This window comes from Panthera tigris, chromosome C1 (assembly GCF_018350195.1).
Source record: "Panthera tigris isolate Pti1 chromosome C1, P.tigris_Pti1_mat1.1, whole genome shotgun sequence".
Lineage (NCBI taxonomy): Eukaryota > Metazoa > Chordata > Mammalia > Carnivora > Felidae > Panthera > Panthera tigris.
In genome coordinates, this window is record NC_056667.1 from 40,074,964 (window position 1) to 40,091,193 (window position 16,230).

The window sequence follows — 16,230 nt, forward strand, 5'->3', positions numbered from 1 at the left end:
TTTTATGATTCTTGGTGCAATGGTGAATGGGATCAGTTTCTTTATTTGTCTTTCTGTTGCTTCATTATTAGTGTATAAGAATGCAACCAATTTCTGTACATTGATTTTGTATCCTGCGACTTTGCTGAATTCATGTATCAGTTCTAGCAGACTTTTGGTGGAGTCTATCGGGTTTTCCATGTGTAATATCATGTCATCTGCAAAAAGTGAAAGCTTGACTTCATCTTTGCCAATTTTGATGCCTCTGATTTCCTTTTGTTGTCTGATTGCTGATGCTAGAGCCTCCAACACTATGTTAAACAACAGTGGTGAGAGTGGACATCCCTGTCGTGTTCCTGGTCTCAGGGGGAAAGCTCTCAGTTTTTCCCCATTGAGGATGATGTTAGCTGTGAGCTTTTCATAAATGGCTTTTATGATGTTTAAGTATGTTCCTTCTATCCCGACTTTCTCGAGGGTTTTTATTAAGAAAGGATGCTGAATTTTGTCAAATGCTTTTTCTGCATCGATTGACAGGATCATACGGTTCTTTTCTTAATGTGATGTATCACATTGATTGATTTGTGAATGTTGAACCAGCCCTGCAGCCCAGGAATGAATCCCACTTGATCATGGTGAATAATTCTTTTTATATGCTGTTGAATTCGATTGGCTAGTATCTTGAGATACTAGTATACTGAGAATTTTTGCATCCATATTTCTCAGGGAAATTGGCCTGTAGTTCTCTTTTTTTGCTGGGTCTCTGTCTGGTTTAGGAATCAAAGTAATGCTGGCTTCATTACTTTGAAAGTTTTCCTTCCCTTTCAATTTTTTGGAAAAGCTTGAGAAGGTTAGGTATTATCTCTGCTCTAAATTTCTGGTAGAATTCCCCAGGGAAGCCATCTGGTCCTGGACTCTTATTTTTTGGGAGATTTTTGATAACTGATTCAATTTCTTTGCTGGTTATGGGTCTGTTCAAGTTTTCTATTTCTTCCTGTTTGAGTTTGGAAGTGTGTGGGTGCTTAGGAATTTGTCCATTTCTTCCAGGTTGTCCAGTTTGGTGGCATATAATTTTTCATAGTATTCCCTGATAACTGCTTGTATTTCTGAGGGATTGGTTGTAATAATTCCATTTTCATTCATGATTTTATCTATTTGGGTCATCTCCCTTTTCTTTTTGAGAATTGGCATAATGTTTTCAAGATTTATCTGATATTGTAGCCTCTACCAGAATTCATTTTTAAGGCTGAATAGTATTCCATTGTATGCATATGCCACTTTTTTTGTTGTTGTTATTTTTTACCCTTGTCCCGTTATGGACACTCGTGTTGTTTCTACCTCTTGGCTATTACGAATAATGTTGCTATAAACCATGCACAGATTTTTAAAAAGAGTTTTCATTTAAATTCCACTTAGTTAACTTATAGTGTAATATTAGTTTCAGGTGTACAATATGGTGATTCAACACTTTCATATAATACCTGGTGCTCATCACAACACATGTACTCCTTAATATCCATCACCCATCACCTATTTAACCCATATCCCTGCCCACCTCCCCTCGGGTAACCATCAGTTTGTTCTCTATAGTTTAGAGTCTGTTTCTTGGTCTGCCTCTCTTTTTTTACCCCTTTGCTCCTTTGTTTCATTTCTTAAATTCCACATGAGTGAAATCCTATGGTATTTGTTTTTCTCTGAGTTATTTTGCTTAGCATAATACTCTCTAGCTCCATCCACATTTTGCAAATGACAAGATTTCATTTTTTTTGATGGCTGAGGAATATTTTGTTGTACGTGTGTGTGTGTGTGTGTGTGTGTGTGTGCGTATATACACATCACATCTTCTTTACCCATTCATCAATCGATGGACATGTGGGCTGTTTCCATAGTTTGGCGGTTGTAGGTACTGCTGTTATAAACATCGGGGGGCACATATCCTTTTGAATTTTTGTATCCTTTGGGTAAATATCTCATAGTACAATTACTGCATTGTAGGGTCGTTCAGCCACGGTCAATTTTGGGGAATTAAGAAGATAATATAACTGATTTAAGCAAGGAAAAATGAATATAAGTTTAACAATAACATGTGAATGACATAATAGTTCAGAAGCCAAAGTAAACTGCCCCAGTTAAATGAATTTGTCTCAATAAAACAACCAATGCAATCCTTGTTGTATATGAGCAGCCTATAAAACAGATATGATGAATGAAATGCGATTTATTTTACATTTCAAAATGTGAAATACATGTTAACAAAATTGATTACATTGCTTATTCATACCAAACTGCCTGGAATCCTTGGTGGATAGCTAAGTATTCTGGTAGTCTAGGAATTACACTGAGAAATACCTATGGTTGGCATGTGGCAGGAACCTGAAGAGTAGCTATTATTATTATCTTCATTCTCACCTGTTATACCTGCCTCATAGCTTACAATGGAGAATGCAAGAGCCCTTCTCTGTCCTCCATGTCAAGTTGCCTACACAGCATGTCTAGCTCACTCTGGCTAGGTGCTCCCAGGGCTCTATCTTCCTGATTACTTCCTGAGTTGTAAGCCCAGTGGCCCTATCTTGCTCACAGCTGTGGTACTGGTGCTTTACATAGTGTCTAGTACACAGGAAAAGATCAATAAATATTTATGAAATGAATATACAAATCAAGATGAAAGAAATTATTATCTTCTGTGATCTGGGATTAACTATGGAGAAAAAACATTGGATAAAGAATCCTTTTTAAAATATTTATGCACCCAACATAGAAGTACCTAAATATAGAAAACAAATATTAACAGACCTAAAAGGGAGAAAGAGGCAGCAATACAATAATAGTAGGGGACTTTAATACCCCAATTTCATCAATGGATATATCATCCAGACAGAAAGTCAATAAGGAAATACTGGAATAAAATGATAGGTTAGATAAGATGGACTTAAGAAACATATACAGAACATTTTATCCCAAAGGGATCAGAATACACATTTGTCTCAAGCACACATGGAATGCTGTCCAGGATAAATCATATGTTAGGGCACACAAAAAATCTTAATAAAAACTGAAATCATATCAAGCATGTTTTCCAACTGAAATGGTATGAAACTAGAAATCAATTACAAGAAGAAAACTGGAATATTCACAAATATGTGGTGCTTAAACAACATGCTGAACAACCAGTGGGTCAGTGAAGAAATCAAAGAAAAAATAAAAAAATACCTTGAGACAAATGAAGATGGAAATACAACCTATCAAAACTTATGGGACACTGCAAATGCAGTTATAAGAGATAAGCTCATGGTGATAAATGCCTATATCAAGAAACAAGAAAAATCTCAAATAAACAATCTAACTTTACTCTCAAGGAACTAGAAAAAGAAGGACAAAGTCCAAAGTTAGCAGAGGGGAAAAAATGGTAAGGATCAGAGGAGAAAGAAATGGAGACTAAAAGACAATAGAAAAGATCAGTGTAACTATATTTATCATGGTGAGCACTGAATAATGTATAGAATTATTGAATTAATATGTTGTATACCTGAAACCATTTTATATCAATTAAATTTCAATAATAAATAAAATATACCATTTTATGTCAATTAAATTTCAATAATAAATAAGAGTTCAGTGAAACTAAGAGCTGAGTTTTTGAAAAGATAAACAAAATTGACAAGCCTTTAGACAGACTCACCAAGAAAAACAGAGGGCTCAAATAAATAAAATCAGAAATGAAAGAGGAGATGTTACAATTGATAGCACAATATTACAAAAAGGATCATAAGAGACTACTACGAACAATTACATTCCAGTATACAAATAAATTAGATCATTTAGAAGAAATGGATAAATTCCTTGCAGGGTGCCTGGGTGGTTCCATCAGGTAAGTGTCGTCCAACTCTTGGTTTCAGCTCAGGTCATGATCTCACAGTTTGCAGGATCGAGCCCTGCACTGGGCTCTGTGCTGATAGCACAGAGCCTGCTTGGGATTCTCTCTCCCTTTCTTTCTGTCCCTCCCCCTCCTCTCTTTCTCTCTCTCTCTCTCAAAATAAATAAACTAAAAAAAATATTCCTTTCAACATACAACCTACCAACACTGAATCAGGAAGAGATAGAAAAATCTGGAAAGAAGTAATCCCTGCACCTATGACACTGAGGATTCCAAATACATTGTTGAATGGATGAACAAAGAAATGAATGAAATAATAAACAGACCAGGAACTAAGTATCATAAACTCTTTATAATCAGAGGTTTCTGGATTACTACTGGCTAAAGAAAATAGGGCATATGAAAATAATTGAATCTATTTACATGTTAGAAAGTATCTATTGTTTGGAACCAGGCTGTAAGTAAAAACAGATTTTAGATGTGGCTACTATCATGTAGTGATATTTACTCTCCTCCTCATCCCTTCATTGTCAATAAGCCTACATTGCAGCAAAGTACCTCTCTGTCCCCAGGACTGAGCCCGGAGCTATATACTTGATAGATGCTCAGTAAACACTTAAAAAACCAAACTAAATCATTACTGAAAGTGTCTGTGAATAAAACTATAGGCCGTTCTACCAAAACAAGAGGCTTATATAATGTATGCTTCTTGATTATATACAATGGAATATTCCTCAGCCATCAAAAAGAACAAAATCTTGCCATTTGTGACAACGTGGGTGGAGCTAGAGTATCTTCTGGTATCTAAGTCAGAGATGCTCTGATAAAATAAGATACTTAGATAAAATAAGATACTTAGATAAAATAAGTCAGTCAGAGAAAGACAGTATCATATGATTTCACTCATATATGGAATTTAAGAAAGAAAACATATGAATATAGGAGAAGGGAAGAAAAAATAAAATATAAACAGAGAGGGAGGCAAACCATAAAAGACTCTTAAATATAGAGAACAGACTGAGGGTTGCTGGAAGGGAGGTCAGTGGGGGGATGGGCTAAATGGGTAATGGGCATTAGGAGGTCACTTGTTGTGGTGAGTACTGGGTGTTGTATGTAAGTGATGAATCACTAAATTCTACTCTTGAAACCAATACTACACTATATATTAATAACTAACTTAAATTTAAATAAAATCTTGGAAGAAAAAGAAAAGAAAATAGAACAATTAGTGATACAAAGGTTAGTGCATTCTGGGCCATTAAAGAATAATTCAGAGAATGAATATGTTTGGGCTTGGTTTTATTTAATAAAAGCTTTGTATAGTATAGGCATCTCTGGTTGCACGAATACAATGGAATCAGGGAAGTAATGGATACAACTGAACCAAAGTTAAGTTTACATAAATTCAGGCCTAGGAAGCTGTGCCCCAACCCTGTCTATGAATTTGATTATAATTGCAAGCTTAAGATAAAGCCTTACTTGAAATTTTTTGAAGAGTAAAAGCAAATTCGCCATTATAAGGGACAATGTTTCTTGTCACGTACACAGCAGATACCAAATCATTTATGATCTATGCATAGTCCAAAACAAGTTGTTGAACCTAGAAAAGCTTGTCTTAGGAACTCTACTTATGAACTGAATAATAACTTCCATGAAGACACTAAAAACAAAGAGAAATCCTTACCTCTTACAGTTAAATTTCAATAAAAATTTCAATTATATGGAGCCTTGGATTTTTCCTGTAACCCTGATATTAAAATTTGTGCTCAGTATTAAAGGAATTAAAGTCAATTTCTTTACCAATGAATTATGAGGAACACAAATTAAGACGAAAGAATGAACTGGGAATATGCATGCAAATATAGTGCATTCATATTATTATACAGCATAATCTGTAAATCTAGTACTAATGAGACCAAGATTTAAATGGCTGAAGAATGTGTTTAGTGAGTTATTGTCAATCAATGCCTCTATTCCAGGATAAATGTAATCATGAACGGCAACACACCTATTATTACAAATTCCTAAGTAAGTACAGTACTTCATTATTTCAAAATGTCATTGTCAATTTATAGAGTAACAGATAAACATCTTTCCACCATATACCTGATTACCTTTTCTTTAGAGTAAATGAAACATTGGCTATTAAGGAAATTACAAACATCATTTTTCCAGCAATGAAAGAAACCTAATGTGTATTAAAACTCTAAACTAGTTACAGCACTCCAAAGTTTCGTATTTGTTAATTAGTGCTAAATTGTTAATCAGATTTTATACCACTATAATGAAGAATTCTTTTTTTCAACTAACATTCTTTCTTTTATTTTTAATGTTTAGTTTTGAGAGAGAGAGAGAGAGAGAGAGAGAGAGCGAGCAGGGGAGGGACACAGAGAGAGGGAGAGAGAGTCAGAAGCAGGCTCCAGGCTCCAAGTTGTCAGCACAGAACCCGATGTGGGGCTTGAATTCATGAACTGTGAGATCATGACCTGAGCTGAAGTTGAATACTTAATCAACTGAGCCACCCAGGTGCCCCATCGACTAACATTATTTCATGTGAATTCTGCCAAGTATTCATTTAGTCAATCATTTAGCAAACATTTGTTGAGTGCTTACTTCATCCTAGGTATACTGTTAGGGGATACAGTTATAAATATGAATATGACCCAACTCTTGTTCTTAAACTCAGTCTAATAGAAGAGACAAGCAAATAAAGTAAAAAATATGTCTACATGTTTTCCATTTGTAATAGCTAATGGGTATTGTATTGAAAGTACTCCCTATAGCTGGAAACTTTTCATCATTACTCAGAAATCAAACTTTCTCTATTTGTCTATGAAAAAAATTTTTTCAATTAAAAATATTAGGAGGGATAATTTAATAAGTACCTGTGAAATAAGCATCTCAAACGAACAAATGCTAGCATGTGTTTCATAATTTTTAGGCTGCTTTCCAAACCCAGAAATTTTTTGACTGATATAGCAGTAATGATTACTTGAGATTATTATAGGTCCTACTAGCCATGTGATCTTGGGCAAATGAACTTAACCCTTTCGATCTTCAGCATTCTCATCTGAAAAGTGAAGATAATAGTACCAATCTGTATTAGATTATCTCTCATTTGGTCCTCAGTATCCACACTTCACCTAGCTTTTTGCCCAGGGTGGTTCTCTTGATTTTCAGCTTCTGGTTGGGTTAGGTCAGTAGGAGGTACTAGTAGGAGATCAGAGCTTGGAAGGAAAGTAAAGCTATTTCCGGGTTTCCTCTCTACCAGGACACCAATGGCTATATCTCTCTACTAGATACAGTCCTCTCCATATACCACCTTCTCTAACGCATTTAGGCCTAGGGGTAGTTAACGGCTCCTCTTTGCCCTAGAGTTTGTACTAACTATTGCTGATTTCCATAAACCCTGACCTTACCTTTATAAACAGTTCTTTTATTAAATTGTTCTCAAATAACCATGTTTGAAATTGCCATGTGTTTTCTGCCAGAACTCTGTGGCAGAGTTTCTGTGACTCATATACAACCTCATGGGGTTGTTTTGAGATCACTTCTTAGCTCAGTGCTTAGCACATTATAAATATTCAGTAAATGTTGACTACTACTGTCATTATCAATATTGCTGTTATTATTATTTTATTTGAGGTTCCATGCTCATGCCATCTATACCAACTGAATATACTAAAGAGACTGAGAAATTCAGAATTCTGGAGATCTTTTACTAAGCCTCCCAGTGTTTCAAAAATATGTTCAAATGTAAAATCTGTTCACTCCTAATCAATCTCAATATTTAAAAAGAGTAAGAGGATCTTGAAAGTGAGTGAAAAAACCACATAGTACACAGGATTTCCTGGACTCTCGTTTCTTTTGTAAATATGCTTCGGAATTCATTTCTTGCAAATTGACCTCCTGTCACCACTCCAAATCTAGCAAAGTATAAATGTCCATAAATTTAAACAAATTGTTGGGTCTTAGGGTCATGAAAAGAAAGGACTGAAAGGTAAACTCAATGGTATAAAAGTCCTTGGTTCATCTGGAAATGCATCTTCATTATCCTTATTTATCAATCATGACATAGGCAAGCATCTCCATTTGACAAATTATCCCATCAAAATCCTATTAAAAGTCTACTTAACCTTTCATCTTACCTCATCCTTTATATCTTCCTGTTGTTGGGCTGTGAAGATCTCCATTGCAGCCATGAGTCTCATCATTAGTTCATCCACTGTTGTGTTACCTAGCAACACACGGAGATTGCCAAATTTCACATTATTAAAGTTATAATAAAATGGAAAGCCATTCTAGAATTAATCAGTAAGGAGTAACTAAAGTCTAATAAAAATTGCAGACTACTATGTTAATATCTAGTTAAAACACTTTCACATTTTCATTGAAAAGTTTCATATGTTCAATGTGAAAGAGTAAAGCAGTATACAGGCAGTTGAAATTTCAAATACAGTAGATTTGAGGGAACCATCTCTCAATGAGAAAGATTTTTCAGCACTATGAAGAAGAATGGTTAAGTCATGAGGATCAGAAGTTCTTTCAAGGTAGAAAAATGCATGTACTTAAAGATACTATCAACAACTACCATTTGTTTATATGCCAATAATTAGACTAAATACTATATATATATATATATATATATATATATATATATATATATATATATCAGTTGGGCAAAAATATAAGTATATATATAGTATTTAGATTATATATTTATTTACAATAGAGTATATGTTACATATTTATTATAATATATTTTATATTATATATTTATATATAAATAATATATTTACATTTTATATATTATTATAATATATATTTATATACTATATATAGTATAGTACATATTATATATTTATTATTATATACAAATATATTATAGATATATTATTTATATAGTATATAGTATATATTTATTTATATCTATAGAATTTAGATTTAGATTATATATATAATCTCATTTAACCTGTACAACAATGCTTTGAAAGTATCATTATGATTTTGACTTTGAGAGCTCAAGTAACCTGTGCAATCAAGATCAAGCTGATTAAGTGGTGGGGCCAGGGTTTGAAATCAAATGAGTCTGACTCAAAAAGCCTGTTCTCTTTGCCATCTCAGTACACTATTTATTTAGAATTATCTCTTGTCACTAAAAACTCTGGTGACGCAAACAGCAATTCATTTTCTGAAAAAAAAAAAAAAAAAAAAAAAAAAGAGTTCTTTTTTTGCCCAACTGATATTTTTCCCTTTCAGCTGCTTTTAAATGACTATACTATAAACTTTATGAGAGTACTTATTTATTTTATTTTATTTTATTTTAATCTTTTAAAGTTTTAATTTTAATTCCAGTTAGTTAATATACAATGTTATATTAGTTTTATAAGAGAGTATTTAAATATTTGATTTCCTTTTGGGGTGCTTGGGTTGCTCAGTCAGTTGAGCGTCAGACTTTGGCTAAGGTCAGGATCTCACGGTTCATGGGTTTGAGCCCCATGTCAGGCTTTGTGCTGATAGCACACAGCCTGCTTCAGATTCTCTGTCTCCCTCTCTGCCCCAACTCTGCTTGCGCACTCTCTCTCTCAAAAATAAATAGTAAAAAAATAAAAAAAAAAACAAATAAATGCTTGATTTTCCTTAATGCTATTTTATTCTCTGCCCAATGCCATGACAAAAGTATAGCACATAAAGCACATATACACCATTTCTTGAATGCATTGTCCTGTTACTTGCTTTGGATACATCTACAAGAGAGAAATCCATAAGGATACATAAAGATTTGGCAATTCTTCTTTTCTTTCAAAACTACATGCAAAAGTGCCCATCTTTCTCCACGGCCTGAGAGGAGGTCTTCTTGTCCCATTGATGAAACGGGACAACAAATAGCAAGCATCCTTGCTGGTGTTATTCTAGAGTAGGGCTGGACTAACATGACCTTTCAACGGTCCTTTTCTCTATTTTCCTTATGACCACTGGCAGCAGGTTAGGGAGCATCTGTGGTCCTTAGTAAAAGAAACAATCTAAATAAATCAGTCACATCAGCACTAGTCTCTGAACAAATGAGCTAGAGAACAAATATTATCTTGGTGTGACACCATGGTAGTGAGAAAGCAGAGTTGGTTTTATAGCCACAGTTCTAACCTAACTCCACAACTTAAAAACTATATGTTCTAGTGCCTAGAAACTGCCTAGCACATGACAAGAGCTTAATTAACTATTCACTTAGTAAGCGAATAACTAAGTGAATGAGTGACTGACTATAGCTCTCTAAGGATCAATTTCCTTATCACAGAATACACAATCACTGGTAGTTATTAATTGGTATGACAAATGGAAAGAGTTTTGGAGAAACTTCAATGCAGATTTTGATACTGGGCAAATCTTTGAGTTTCCCTTTCTTATTTGCAAACTGTAGTGACTAAGACTCAATGCATGGGATATGAATTCTTATGTTGTTTATTTATTTTGAATGAGAGAGGGAGAGAGAATACCCCAAGCAGGTTCTGTGATGTCAGTGCAAAGCGTGATGCAGGCTCAATCCCACAAACTGTGTGTGACCTGAGTTGAAATCAAGAATCAGATGCTTAACTGACTAAGCCACCCAAGTGCCTAGGAATAGGACTTCTTTATGGAGGGTACTGGCCATTCATTTTCAGGCTTAAGCCTGCTTATCAACTGTGCTTCAAACCTAACTGTAAGGATTCACTGCCAAACTGGACAAGACAGAGAAAAGGGACCAATTAATGCAGTTCTGGACAAGTTTTTTCTTTATAGCCTATTGCGGTAGTTTTAAAACTTTTGTTTTCAGAACTCATTTACACCCTTAACAACTTTTGAGATCCCCAAATAATTTTTATGTGGGTTATTGTTATCAACATTTATTGTGTTAGAAATTAAAGTTGAAATACTTAAAGCATATTTATCAATTCATTTAAAAGTAACAATAATAAACCCATTACATGTTAGTGTAAATACCACATTTTTATGAAAAATGGCTCTATGTTCCAAATGAAAAAGTTTAGCAAGAAGAATGGTATTGTTTTAACATTTTGCAAATGTTGTTAATGTCCGGCTTAATAGACCATAACTGGATTCTCATATTTACTTGTATATTAAACCAGTTACAATATGTTGTTTTATGTCTTAGTTAATATTTATGAAGCAAATCTGGTCTCACATAGATATGTAGGTGAAAAAGAGAGGAGTATTTTAATAGATAATTGTAAATATTCTTTGATACACCTAAACTGACAAGTAGAAGTTTCTTCAAGTATGTGAAGAACTTGAAACCATTGATGAACTGTTTGTATTTTGTAATATTAAGATCCACTGACCTATCTTGCTCTTTGAATGGATCTTTAACCTATGCATGATTTTATAACATCATGCATTGGTTATGTTGAAAATATTGGTTCACTGACTTATGCATTTCTCCTCAATATTGACATACCTAATTATATGATATCAAAAAATCACATTTGTTAATCTTACAACTGATGTCATCAGAAAATTATTTAAGCTGTCAATTTTATGGTGGATGACAATGTTTTGCTTAAAAGCTCAAGTTTTATCAGTGGCAACAAGTACTATCAGTAATACCTAGGCTATTTAAGCATAGTTTGTCTCTCAGTATTTTCAAGTAAAAATGATGTTCTGTAAGAAAAAAATGACTAGTTCAGCTCAAGCAACCATACAAGTGTTTTTCTTTGAGACTAACTTTGTACTCTGAAATGCAGCAGAAATGTGTTGTCCATACCTCTCGTGTGTCACACAAACTATAAAAAGGGTGAAATTTAATAAAATAATTTTAAAATTGCACATAATAGAGGTAAAGAATATGCTACTGGTATAGTTTTGGTCATGACCTTGATTTGTGTGAAGGTGCCAGTAGTTTTACACAAATTTGATTTTGTGCCACCAATGCAAATGTTAGCACAGTAATAAAAAAAAAAAAAGAGGCAAAAAAGAAAAGTCTTATCACTATCATGAAAACAATTTGATGTCACGGATCCAATGAAAGGGTCCAGAGGACCTCCAGGATCCACGGAATACATTTTAAGAACTACTGACTATTATAATACTGCCTTTGACAGGGAAAACAGGAATGAAATATTATCTTCATTATCCATTTACCCTATGTAATTCATTCCCCTAGAAGATCTTCTTTAGCATTGTTTATGAAACTCAATGCTTTAGTTACAGAGCAAACATAAAATACCAGAGGTTTTATTTTGAGTTTTAAAGGCACTAGAATTCACACCATGCCCCGACATCACATTATCCACTATAGAACTTTTAACTGAAATACAGGTAGAAATAAAGTATCTCAGGGCCACCTGGGTGGCTCAGTCAGTTAAGTGACCGACTCTTGGTTTCAGCTCAGGTCATAACCTCATGGTTAGTGAGTTCGAGCCCTACATTGGACTCTGCAATGACAGCCCAGAGAGCCTGCCTGAGATTCTCTCTCTCCCACTCTCTCTGTCTCTCCTCCACTAGTGCTCTCTCCCTCTCAAAATAAACTTAAAAAAAAAGAAAGAAAGTATCTCAGACACAAGCTTTAGCTTGGGGCATGCGAAACATCTTTTCACTATGGCATAGGAAAGATATACGGTTTTCAATTTAAGCTATGTTCTAAATAATAATTTTATAATAATCCTTGGGGTATATCAGTAACAGTTTTATAAAAAATCAGTCACTGTTTTTGTTTGTAAAGAGTATGCTATGTGATTAAACTTACAGGCATCCTATAGCTTCATGCCTTAGCACTGTATCCTAACACGGATTCACACAAATAAGGGGTACCAGCAACCACTGTGTGAACAATTGATTTATAATACCCAGTCACTGGCTTTTCTAGATAACTAAAGATCAGCATTTCTTTCAATTAATCAACATTACAGCAAGAAATCAATATATGTATAAAAAATGTCATGTTTGACAAGTGATTATGACTTAATTGTTGGAGAATTTAGCAGTTCTGAACAATTAACATGATTATGCTATGTCCCAAGGGTTGTACAATTTTATTAAGAAATTTCTGTTGGTGGGGCACCTGGGTGGCTCAGTTGGTTCAGTGTCTGACTTCAGCTCAGGTCATGATCTCACAGTTCATGAGTTTGAGCCCCACGTCGGGCTCTGTGCTGACAGCTCGGAGCCTGGAGCCTGCTTCAGATTCTGTGTCTCCTTCTCTCTCTCCCCCTCCCCTGCTGGCACTCTGTCTCTCTCAAAAATAAATAAACATTAAAAAAATGTTTTTAAATTAAAAAAAAAGAAATTTCTGTTGGAATTTAATGCAGCGTATTTCATTTTTCATAGAACCTGTACTTTTTGAAGATGTTCTTTTTTAGGATATTCTATGTTTTAAAATACAAAGATGTTCACCAATATAGAGAATTACTTTCAACTTTGATGGTAAATATTATAAGGTTATCTCATACACAAGAAGACACTCTACTCCCTTTGTGACAGGTACTTTACCTTGTATCACATTTAACACTTCATTAGATGAACGCTTTCCCATAATAATCAGAAAAAGTGGAAACTGATCTGTTTTTTGAGTCCGAATGGTTTGTGCCACAACACTGCCAAAATGTCTATTGCACATTGTCAGAAATCTAAAATGAGACAAAAGTCAAAGTCAATTTCATTTTGGAGTTTAATAAACTTACTAGTTCCCCAACAAAAAACTCACTGTTTTACTAATTATGTTACAAATAGCCTGTCTGTTATCAGTACATACAGTCCTGCTATACAGAGTTTTCAACAATATCTTAAATGATACAGAAATAATTATCATACAGGAAAGCAGGCAGCAAGCCCTAAATGCTGGCTGGAGGCTGAGAGAATAGGATTCTTAGTCTTAAACATTGCAAGCTATACTGCCCCAAACAATGAGAAAAACAAACAAAATGAATTTTAAGAGGAAAGAATTCTTAAATAGGACAAATACCATGTGGTACAAAGTTAAATTGACTGGCAGCATCCTAGACTAAACAGGATTTAGCAACATTTTCACAAGTCTTTAGAATCAAGAATTGTACTTTAGAATTGTGTTTTTTCCAGTAGTAGTGGGCCTTCTAGTTTCATACTTACCATGAGATAAAAATAATAATTCTAAGCTTTTGACCAAAAAAGCTCAGAGATATTAGCATACTGAAGTCTAGCATTAGTATTCTTAACACGATCTGGAATAAATGAAAAAACTGATAAAGCTTTTCTCTTCTATTAGAGGACTGTTTGAAATTAGCATTTCTTTCAAGAGAAAAGGGTAGCTTATGATATGTTTTCAGATCTGATGGTAAAAAGTAAATGTCATAATAATAATGAATTATGAAAGACCAAATGCAAATATAGAATGCTTTAATAAGATCCAATTTAATAAAGTCTGTAAAAATAATGGACTTTTAATAACACAGGTCACAAAAGGCAAAACAGTGGAAATTCTGGGGACTAGCCACTGGTACTGGCTTATTAATTCTTAATTATGTTCATGAAAGGCAACTTAAATCGTGTGTTTTCTTATGCCTTATGATAATATTTTAGGTAACAACTCCTCTGAAATGTATGTTCTAGCTGATGAGCAAAATCCTGTTGTCACATGCATTAGAAGGTAAATCTATTTGAAAAGACAAACGGCATTAAAATGTCATGTGCTCAGATTCATTTGATATCCAAATTCAAAACAGAATCAAACCTCTTAATTTTTAAAGCCCATATATCTCTTGTCTATAGAAATTCATTCCAGAAATTTAGGCTGAATCCTCCACAAAACCTGTGCTGTGACTACAGGAAGTAGACCATGTTAAGGGCCACGAGAGCTGTCAGCAAGAGTGTCAATGCAAGTTAGCACCACAGCAATAAGTTCACTGGGAGGCAGTTTCATATATATATTTAGAGCAGCAATAACCAGATCTCATGGCAATTTGAAATGACAAGGCCCTAAGAAATCAATTGTTGGCCATGAAATATCAGTGCTCCCATGAAAATTCAGATCTTCACATTCCAGAACTATTATACAATAAAAGGTGCTCAAGCAGCCTAAGCCTCCAGTACAAAATTTCACACTCATATAGTTTTAATTCATCAATGGAGATGTGTAGATCAAGACACTAGAACGTTAGGATGTCATTTTTCTTTCTGCTGTTACTAAAATATTTGAGGTATATCTTGACCCTGATTTGATTGTTGGCAACCTCTGAATTTAAAAATGTCAAAAAACAGCTGGAATGTCATTCTTTACAAAAGGGAGAAAATAAGTCCTTGTTGCTTTCACACCAATGGATTAAGTGGATATCACAGTAGATGCCCATCATAGCACTAGCCTCACAAGTGTATTAAATACTACCTGAACAGGATACCCCCAAAAAAGGAAGGGAAGAAAGAAGCCAGGAAGGAAGGAAGGAGAAAAGAGAGAAAGCAGGCAGACACGCTGGTTAGCTTAGTTGTTTAAAGTATTCAATTTCAAGACAATTTGCCTGGAAATTGTGTACTTCCCAAATTGTCATTTTATGAAAACGAGCTAGAAGGGAAAATAATTATGAAAATAGAGGTAACTTCTTGAGTTTAAATTAATACACAACACACATTTCAAAACTTCACAAAGTGTATTCAAGAGAAATACAGCCTTCAAAGGCACGTTAGCTGTTCAATTAACTATAAAAAACAACAAAGTGATCAGTTTTCTAGCAGGTATTGGCAAATCATTCTAATGTTTTGGAAGTCGTGGAGAAATACACAGGAATCCCGCAGCCAGTTGATGCTTTCTAGTGGCCTTAACTAACAATTTGTTCTAATCAAAGAGAGACTTTGTTAAATTTTTAATTAATCTAATTAATCTTCCTAAGATCTGAATCATGTTTACTTTGAGATTTTCAAATTACAATCAATGAGAGCATATAGGGCCAATGGACAGCCAAGTCCCAAATTACAAAATTCCTGCTTGTCAGTTCCTTCTATTACAATTTACAAGAACTTCGCCACACAGATATCACATCCTTCTCATGGCTAGGAGACTCCATTTCTTCCTCTCAACATCTATTCACAGCACAAAGTTACCATTCATAGCATACTACCAACAGCAAAAATCCATTTCAGAACATTAGCACAAAAACAGACAAGGGAAAAACAAATTGTTTCAAGAAAAAAAATGTGGTTTTCAGAATTGTGTGGCATTTTCTTCCCTTTTAAAGAGCTAAAAGTGTGCCAGTGCATCTAATGGCAGCACCAAACTTGTCAGCCTAACTGCATACGGTGTTCAAGAGAGTCAGGTGTCACAAAGGGATAAATGGTTTCCACAACAATTGGATTCCTACAATCTCAAACCCAGAAGGGGAAGCAATGGCAACTGTTCCCTGGCAAGGAGAAATGGCTTTGTTTTT

At 34.4% G+C, this 16,230-nt stretch overlaps 1 protein-coding gene across 4 annotated transcripts in view; it reads right to left on the reverse strand.

Annotated features, from left to right (window-relative positions):
• The window catches only part of FAF1 (Fas associated factor 1), a 524,128-nt gene that overhangs the window by 104,204 nt on the left and 403,694 nt on the right, over window positions 1–16,230 (reverse strand). For all 4 annotated transcript variants that reach the window (XM_007077228.2, XM_007077231.2, XM_007077229.2 and 1 more), the window contains 2 exons: window positions 13,331–13,467; window positions 7,999–8,087 (listed from right to left, as the gene is read on the reverse strand). In XM_007077228.2, the coding sequence (XP_007077290.1) occupies window positions 7,999–8,087; window positions 13,331–13,467 (226 nt within the window). The remainder of the gene's footprint in view (window positions 1–7,998; window positions 8,088–13,330; window positions 13,468–16,230) is intronic.